Source organism: Triticum aestivum, chromosome 3D (assembly GCF_018294505.1).
Source record: "Triticum aestivum cultivar Chinese Spring chromosome 3D, IWGSC CS RefSeq v2.1, whole genome shotgun sequence".
NCBI classification, from domain to species: domain Eukaryota; kingdom Viridiplantae; phylum Streptophyta; class Magnoliopsida; order Poales; family Poaceae; genus Triticum; species Triticum aestivum.
This window is the reverse complement of record NC_057802.1, coordinates 21,888,156-21,898,064: the sequence shown is the minus strand read 5'-3', so window position 1 is coordinate 21,898,064 and position 9,909 is coordinate 21,888,156. Positions and strand designations below refer to the sequence as shown.

The 9,909-nt window shown below is 41.6% G+C and overlaps 1 protein-coding gene across 1 annotated transcript; it reads right to left on the bottom strand.

Moving 5' to 3' along the window:
- Window positions 1–4,558: 4,558 nt before the first annotated feature.
- Window positions 4,559–7,003, bottom strand: LOC123073856 (AP2/ERF and B3 domain-containing protein Os01g0141000-like). Its single transcript, XM_044496867.1, has one exon. The coding sequence runs from the start codon at window positions 6,313–6,315 to the stop codon at window positions 5,254–5,256; it is 1,062 nt and encodes a 353-aa protein (XP_044352802.1). The 5' UTR covers window positions 6,316–7,003; the 3' UTR covers window positions 4,559–5,253.
- Between the last annotated feature and the right edge of the window lie 2,906 nt (window positions 7,004–9,909).

The window sequence follows — 9,909 nt, the reverse complement described above, 5'->3', positions numbered from 1 at the left end:
CACTTGGCGTCCATCTGATGCATCAACTATGGATATTTCATACCCCCCTTTTTCTTTACGTAGTATTTTTCTTACTATACCTGTTGACGTAGCATTATAGACTGTATTGTTACTCTTGCTACCATCAGGATAGATCTGTCCTCTTCCTCGGTTTCCCCCTACATATATGGGATATTTTAAGAAATGAGCATCTTTCTTCGTAGCAGGATCAGGGGAAAGAATGGGAAAGACAATTTCACTATATTTCTTACCGGGAACAGGGCCTATCACAAGAATGTTTTTTTTATCGGGACGATAACTCTGAAAAGCAAGATTTCCTATCTTTTCTTTTAACTCAGGGGAAATATGATCGGGCGGCGCTAATTCGAATCCCTCGGGGAAAATAAGAACAGCACCTACATTCAACCCTCCCTTTTTTCCATTAGCAAGAACTTGTTTCAATTGCATATCATAAGGAATTCGAAGAACTGCTTCAAATACAGTATCGGGAAGCACAGCTTGGGGAACTTCAATATCGACGGGCTTGCTAGCTAAATGGCAATTGGCACATACAATTCATTCAGTTGCTTCTCGTGGGTTTTCATAACCCTGCTGCGCAAAAATGGGATATGCATTTGAAATAGATGTTTGAGTTATTACGTATATCATGATCGATACAGAAATCGATCGAGTTATCTGTTCCTTTACCCAAGAAAAAGTATTTCTATTTTCCATGTCCAATCGCAGATCCCAGAATTTCTACAATAAATTAGATAGGTAGCTAAGCTAATCTAGTTCCCTATACACGAATCTGTTGTCATTCTACTGCAACAGTTGTACTGCAATGATGAATACCTTAAAGTAGGTATAAATAGAAATAATTTTGCTAAAATGGAACAGGGCTTTCTTTCTAAAAAAGATGCTTGCTAATTTGATTAATATTAATATCGGGAGATCAAATGAATTTATGCTTCACTAATTGAATGATAAATGACTACAAGCGAAGGAGATAGACGATTTAAACAAAAAAAGACCCAAAATTTCAAACATGTATCTAGAATTACTGGAAAAGTACAAACAAAAATAGTGAAAATAAGCTCGTTAGGAGCCCATCCAAAATCGTTGTAGACCCAACGAATTACTAGTTCCCAACCACGGGTGGAGTGAAATCCAACAAAAAAATCAGTAACTAAAAGAATAAAAAAAGCTTTTATTGAGTCATTTAAATTATAGAAGAATTCCTGAACCCAAGAATTCAAAATGACAAGATCCTCTTTACCCAGAAAAAAAGAACCACTTAGAATAGCCACACAGATTATATTTGTCGCGAAATGCAAAATGGTATGGAGATGATCCTCATTATTTATTTTGACCCATTGTATTATTTCCTTGTGTATTGGCCTGTAGGAGGTTTTTGTACATGTGTCTTTAGTTTCCCTTTTATCATCTCGTCCAAGAGAGAAAGTTCTTCTAATTATATGAATCTTTCTAGAATCCTTTTCTCTTGAATATCAGTTAAGAGAGTTTCGGATTGCCTGGTATTCCACCAATTCTTAATCCAAAGTTCCAGACATTTGTTAAATGAGGAAGAGACCCCCCAAGGCAAAAGTACGATAAATACAAGATATAGTAAAGAAGGCAATGCTTTCTTTTTTTCATTTTTGATCCGTAAATGGAGTTGTTAATGAATATGCTTCATTCGCTGACTCTATTCCATTCCCTGACTCTATATGATGATATTTCTATTTCATGATATTTCTATTTCTTTGAAGAAAAAACTACATAGGTTTGATACCCTGTATCTATTCTTCTTTTTTGTATATTAGTTAGTAGTGGAATTTCAGTGCATTGGGTTCTTTCTTAGATCTAGATGGAATGAAATAGTGAAATAGAATTAAAAAAAGCCCTTTCGGATGAAAAAAGAAGAATAGTATGCGATATATCTCACTTGGATAAAGAAAAATTAAAAGCAAATTTCTCTTATCCTCGTTTGTTCCTTCCTTTAGATAAATACTTAAAAATCCCCTTACAATAACAAATCCAATTTAGAAGGGACTTCCTCCCCGTGTTGAGAAAACTTTTCTTCTTCCAATTCTTCTTTTCTTCATTCAACTCAGTTCAAAAAAGATACCTCAAAATACTTCAATTGGTACGCGCAAGAAATAGGCCAATTCGGCAGCTTTTTGTTCAATTTCTCGTGGAGTAAAAAATTGATCATCAGTACGAGTCAAGGGAATGATCCCCTGGCCCCGGATTTCCATATAAAGAATACGACGAGGATAAAGACCCTCTTTAACCTGAATTCTAATTGATTGGATATCCCGCATAAGGAATCGAAGGAAGACGCGACGTACTAATGGCGCACCCCTGGTGCGCCATTAGTATACCAGATACTAATGGTGCACAAGGCGCCATTAGTATAGCCCACGGTGCGCCATTACTATCTGACTTAGTAATGGCACACCACATAGAAGTGCGCCATTAGTAACAAAAAAAATTCAAATATTTTTTCAGAAATATTTTTTTCAATTTTTTTTTGTTTTTTTCTTAATCTCGGGTCAGTATGGCTTAATCTCGGGTGAATATGCTTAATCTTAAGTCAAATCGCACTAAGTGGTCAAACTTCCTAGAAGGTCACCCATCCTCACACTACTCCAGCCTGAGCACGCTTAACTTCGCAGTTCTATCCAACCCCAGCACCACCTCACTTAGCAGCCACTTGTTGATATATCTATCATATCAATCCTATTAAACCTTGTTGATGTCTACGACTTTGTTCATATTCATGAGTATGATGAAATTTTGAAAAATATTTCAAACTTCCCTGTCATATTACCTATCATTTTAAAAAAAATACCAAAAAAAAATTCGAAACCAATATTTTTTTTCTGTTACTAGTGGCGCACCTAGCAAACGGTGCGTCACTAGTAAGTTTGAAATTTTTTGAATTTTTTTGCCTTTAGATCTTGAAAGCCCCGTACCTTTTTTCTGTTAGGTTTTTGAGGATTTTGAAAATGTTTAATGAGGTTCCCCCTGTTAAATTTGGATGTATCTTTTGGAGTAGATGATTTTTCATATAAAAAACTTTTTCATCCGAGTTCGTATGCAAAAGTTATGCCCATTTTACAAATTCTCGAGAGATTTTGCAAAAAAATCGAAAATTCATGTTTGTAAATTTTGCTAACAACTAGACCACATATCACATGGGAATCTTATTTTTTTATCTTTTTTACATTTCTATCATTTTCTTTTATTTTTTAAAAAACTAAAAAGGCGGTCCGGGGGGTGCATTCGCGGGAATGTTTGGGCCAAACTACTAATGGCGCACCGTGAGAGTGGTGCGCCTTTACTAGTTCAACTAGTAATGGCGCACCACACCCACGGTGCGCCATTAGTAGTTTAAAAAATAAAATAAAATAAAAATTTGAAGAAAAAAATTGAAACATATTTACTAATGGCGCACCGTGGGAGTGGTGCGTCATTAGTATTTGCACACTAATGGCGCACCAACACATGGTGCGTCATTACTATTTAGTAATGGCGCACCACATGCATAGTGCGTCATTAGTGTCCATATTGGCTATAGTTGTTTTTGTAGTAGTGAGTAACATACCGATGACAAAGGGAACAACGTATGCTGTTATGCAGTTTGACCGATAAAGATTTTCGTAGAATATGTGGGAGCCAATATGAGCATCCAGCTTCCGCTATTGGTTATTGACCGGAGACGTGTCTCGGTCATGTCTACATAGTTCTCGAACCCGTAGGGTCCGCACGCTTAAAGTTAGATGACAGTTATATTATGAGTTTATGTGTTTTGATGTACCGAAGGAGTTCGGAGTCCCGGATGAGATCAGGGACATGACGAGGAGTCTCGAAATGGTCGAGACGTAAAGATCGATATATTGGACGACTATATTCGGACATCGGAAAGGTTCCGAGTGATTCGGGTATTTTTCGGAGTACCGGAGAGTTACGGGAATTCGTATTGGGCCTTAATGGGCCATACGGGAAAGGAGAGAAAGGCCCCAAAGGGTGGCCGCACCCCTCCCCATGGACTAGTCCGAATTGGACTAGGGAGGGGGGGCGCCCCCTTCCTTCCTTCTCCTTCTCCCTTCCCTTCTCCTACTCCAACAAGGAAAGGAGGAGTCCTACTCCCGGTGGGAGTAGGACTCCCCCCTTGGCGCGCCCTCCTCCTAGGCCGGCCGCCTCCCCCCTTGCTCCTTTATATACGGGGGCAGGGGGGCATCCCAAAGACACAACAATTGATCTCTTGATCTCTTAGCGGTGTGCGGTGCCCTCCTCCACCATAATCTACCTCGATAATATCGTAGCGGTGCTTAGGCGAAGCCCTGCGTCGGTAGAACATCATCATCGTCATCACGCCGTCGTGCTGACGGAACTCTCCCTTAAAGCTCGGCTGGATCGGAGTTCGAGGGATGTCATCGAGCTGAACGTGTGCTGAACTCGGAGGTGCCGTGCGTTCGGTACTTGATCGGTCGGATCGTGAAGACGTACGACTACATCAACCGCGTTGTGCTAACGCTTCCGCTTTCGGTCTACGAGGGTACGTGGACAATACTCTCCCCTCTCGTTGCTATGCATCACCATGATCTTGTGTGTGCGTAGAATTTTTTTGAAATTACTACGTTCCCCAACAACAAGATGACTTCTCGAATTTATGATAAACTCAAGCAGCATAAAGCAATAAATGCCAAAAATGGGTGCAATTGAATATGACAATGACTAATCTATGCATACGACTGAATTAATGAAATCGATTGTAACAATCCAGGGCCAGCAAGCAATTCAGCGCCCAATTTTTTTTCCTGCATGCATGTTGCAAAATACTGGTTTAGTAAACATTTTTAACTGCTTGCTCATATAGTGGCTGAGCGGATATCAATTGGTGTAGCAAAATCAATATTGCCAATATATTAAGCAGTGAACAAATTTTCATTGAAACATACACAAACACATCTCTTGATGAGAAGGCAGAATGGAACTTTTTAATGTGCCAAAATGATAGTACATACATAGATGTGCAACAAACATCGTCGGGTTACTATGACCTCTCTAGCTAGAATTCCTAGTTATGCACACACACATAATTACATATTACTACAACTCAATTTGCAATCCGACTTGAAATTGAGTTCTCCAGAGAATTTTATCTAATCCACGAACAGGATCAACATATAGGAGTATATGTCATTTAACAACAATAAGAAAAGGGAGGAAAAGTATAAATATATAGAGCTGTATGTGCAGATGCTATAAGACGAAGGCACCTAGGGCAGGAGAGTGCTGACCGTGTGCCACGCATTGCCTCTTGAACAACTCCGGCGGGCCATGCTCCGCCGTCGCCGCTCGCCCCCTCTTTACTCCGGCGATGTCAACACCGAACAGCCTAACGACGCGGACTTGTTCTCCTTTGGCAGTCTCCACTACCGGCAGCGGCGACGCCGATTTGCCACCGTTCACGGTCGTGTTCTTCTTGCAGTTGATGAAGAACTGCTTCTCCTGGCCGTACGCCGAGCACGAGAACACGATGGAGTCGCCGGCAGCGAGGCCCTTCTCCCGGACGAAGCGACTCCAGCCCTTTGTGAGCACGTAGCTCTGGCTGCTGTTCCAATACGAGTACCGGAACCTCCACACCTTCCCCTCACCGTCCTCAAAGTTGAGCAGCACGCCGTTGCCGGTGGTGGTCGTCGTCTCCGGGGTGCGCTTCAGAGGGAAGTGCTTCTCGGCGTGTTGCTTCGGCACCACGAGGCGATTGAGCTTGCCGACATCGCTTGGGGTCACGGCCTTCTCGAAGAGGGGCTCCCGCGCCCACGATGGCGTCGGCTGCGCGCGCGTCCCCATGCCGCGGCCGCGTCGCAGACCCTGGCGGAGCTCGTCGGCGTAGGTGTGCTTCCGGAGCATGTCGACGATCTCGGCCTTTGAGTGCGCTGCCAGGAAGGCGAGCTCCGGCTCCGCGGCCGCGCACGGGAAGTTGGTGGCGGCATCGCGGCCGCGGTACCTGAGCGCGGCTACATCGTAGGCGCGCGCCGCCAAGTCCTGGTCCGCGAACGTGCCGAGCCAGACGCGAGCGTGGCGCTCGTAGATCTGGGAGCCCCACCGCCCGTTGGGCTGCGGCACCACGCCCTTGAACCGCGACAACGCCAACTGCGCCGATGTCGACCGCGAGGTCACGGACTCGTCGGCGATGGCGACTGGCAGGCTCAGAGCCATCGGCGATCTTCCGGCGGCGCCTGACTCCGTCGTGGCCGTGGACGCGCTGGAAGAGTACTGGGAGTAGTGCTCCACCGTGGAGCTCAGGATTTCCACCCCCATGGCTGCTTGCTTTTCTTTGGTTTCTTGGCGTGTGTTCTTGGAGTTGTGTGTTTCTTAGCTGTTCTAGCTAGGGCTGGACCAAGATGAAGGTGGTTGTTGTGGGGTGTGTACACATGTGTTGGTGTATATATAGATATTGTGGGGATGCATCTACCTGTGTACACGATATGTGTGGAAGTGGAGTAATATTTCCGGGCATATCCAGTTTTTGGTTAATTTGACGTGATTGGTGGAGATTTTATTTTTTGCACCCTCACAAAGCTCCATATTACATGTGATTTTCTGCCGTGTAGCAAAAGCATGGGAGCTAGATATTACTTTATTTAGCAACTTGGATGTTCATGTATTGGTTTATGGTAAAATGTTCTTGATGCATGTAGTACAATATGGTGGCTATCCATAACCCGCATGAATGAGTAAAAATGGCCAAGTGTAAAAAAATGTCACATTGTCAAGAAGATATGCATGAACAATATACTTTTGGTACGTACTGTGTTAAAAATTATCATGCATAATGAATACACTAGCTCTATTCCCAAAATAATGTGTAGTCAAGTTTCTTTACAATTGACAACAAAAACCTAAAAAACTATATTTGAATTTCTTAGCTATAATTGTATCATTGATTTCTCACAATAATACTTTTGTGCAACCTAAAAGAAAATGTCTACCTATCCAAAATAATAGTTTCCCAGTCTTTTCTAATTATTTATGTGCATATTCGTACACATATTTTTGGTCAAATTAAGTCGCTCATTCGAGAATGTGGAAAATCTAAACATCGTCTGTTTTAGAAACACATATTAGTTTTCTCATATTTTCTTTCTTCTTGTTTGTCATGTACTTTGTACTTTCTTACTAGGACCTTTCGTTGATCTTCGTGATCTAGAAAGGACATGCTTTATTCACACCTTCATAGTTCATACTATATACCATCGACGAATCGAACACTTTTGATTTTTCTTAAATCAAACCATGTCCTCAACAGGCTAATTTAGTTCTTGTAACATGGTTATAGTTCTAGCGTTTACAAATTTTGAAGTTACTAAATAAATAAATAAATAAATACAATTTTACTTGCTTGAGTTTATCGTGCCGCCAAGCAAAAGAAAAGCATCAATGCTGAAAAGAACAGCTTACAAAGAAAAAGAAAATCCCAGGCCATTCAAAAATGATCTGCCTCGTGGCAGTATCCATAATCTGACTACAAACACTATGGCATGTGACCGAAAACTAGAATTAAATCTAGTTTGTAGAATATTTCATTAGTGTGAGTCAGCTTTTCACGTGTACATTTAGGTTTGGACAATTAAGATAAGAACATAAATTTGGTTATCTGGTCAACCCATTCAACCCTTGTTAATTTGTATTTTCCAATGTTGGACATGATCCTCTCGGTTGGCTAGGGATTATGTATATACCAGTGCATAAGGATTAACTGAGCCTAATCCAACTATGAAAAATATTGGTGGTTTCAAAGGGAGTGTGAATCTTGGTTGGAGTTGTAATTAATCACAAAACTAAATGAATTATTGTAAAAGCCAAAACTCTTGTTAACTGAGGGATACTTTTTCTGTAATGGGATAGCATTAATTCGGAGTCATCACACATCGTCTTTTTTTAACAGGGTACAATCAAAGTCACTCACATACACTCATCCCTATGAATGCACGCACTCATTCCTATGGATGCACGCATTCACACCCTAGCCTTATGAGCACCTTCGAGAGACTGTGCTGGCATAGCATCTTGAGATTGACGAAGTCACCATAGGTGTCTCGTAGTCAACGGGAACGTCTACTTCCACTGAACGAACATCGCTGAATAGCCTAAAATAAATCCAAGAAAATGCGAGCACCAATATCAAGTCTAGGACTTGAATTCTGGTCAGATGCGGATACCACTGTCCTCCTAACCATCCAACCACAGGTTGGTGTGCACAAGCCGTCTGTTTGGTACTTATTAAACGGGTGCCATACATGCGTAAACAAAACTAGCAGCTTTACTAATTGTTTTATTTGATAGTTGTTCCTTTTCCACACATATGATTTGTCTACACAATATAATTAGATGCTAAAACAGTCTTTGCAACGATACAAACGTTCTTTTCCACACATATGCTATCTCATTTGATGTGCACGTGTATGAAGAAAGTCTAGGCCTGTGTCGTCATCGAGGAATAGGTATGCATGTAACGTCACCCTTTTTCTTGAGTTTGATTATTGTCAGTTTTTTATAGGCAACTAGTGTTGGCAATTTCACAAGCAAGTGATGGACTAAGTTGCAAAAGATTCTACTCATGGAGCCAAAAAATTGTGAAGTATTATGCAAATGTTACCAAAACAAAAGGAAGCATATTTAATTTCTAAAAAAGTAAGGGAAGCTTTATTTTCTTGTGGCCAATACTAGTATTGGATTTGACGACTTAACGAAGTGGAGATAGGTCAACTAACTCGATTAACTAATTATAAGGTGAGTGAGAGGGAAGAAGGTTCTTAGAAAGAGAGACTCAAAGAGATGTGCCGAGGATTGTGAGCACCCAATAGTCTACTAAATTCTTTGGTTGTATATGCATGACCAGACGACCTTATGTCTCCGTGCATACCCTTTATTAATCAAGTTTGATATGTTAAAATAACCTATGAAAAAGCACCATCGTACATTTTTCTCTATCTTTATCTGAACAAAAACCGTGTGGCTCATGTGAATGCAGAGTGTTATAAGAGGTCGTGAGGTGCTGAAGAGTGCTTGCATGGCGAAGTTCTTTTCCAGATGTCCGAATAGTAGATAATGAGCACATCCAATTTTGTTCGAAAAAATGTACTTCCTCTGTAAACTAATATAAGAGCGTTTAGATCACTAAATTAGTAATCTAAACACTCTTATATTAGTTTATGGAGGGAGTATGTATGGGATTTTCAGAAAACATTGATGGACAAAACCGCCGTTGATTTTTCCATGGGTTGGAGACTGGAATTGCCGGCGGCGTCTAGGAGTCTTGTCCTTGCCCGGCCCGCTGATAGCGGAGCAGCAAGCAAGGTGGTGGGCAAGTGGCCGAGTGGACAGGCCAGAGAGCTCACCTAGATCCCAGCCGAGTCCATTGCATGCACTCCCGTGGAGTAAAGCATCCGGGCCCATCATATGTAGTACGTCTCCTTTTGTCGTCTCTCGTCGACCTTTCCCGATTGCAGGAAACCCAAAAAAAAAAAATCCAAAAATGGTATGAGAAAAATGGGCCTCAGGCACGCTGAATTCGGATGTGGTGGATCCTAAGGGCATCTCCAGTGCCGACCCACAAAAGTCTCCGGTATATATATCTGTTTTTATGTCCGAACGTCGTCCACGGATGTGATGTCGAAGTGAGCTATCCAATTACACGAACGAGACCGACTGCGGCGGGTGAAAAAATTACATAATTAAAAACTTCTTTCGAATACGAATTCACTGATATAATTTTTGCTCCCGCCGCAATCGGTCTTGGTAGTTAAATTTACGGTCAAAGTTGAAGCACGGAGATAGAGGAAGCACTACATTTTGGAATGGAGGGAGTACTAATCACAAAGTATCCGATGAAAGGAGAAAAAGTAGGTGAAG

Bases quoted from the DNA above. Each gene is read 5' to 3' on its own strand.
- LOC123073856 (XM_044496867.1), bottom strand. From the start codon at position 6,315: ATGGGGGTGGAAATCCTGAGCTCCACGGTGGAGCACTACTCCCAGTAC.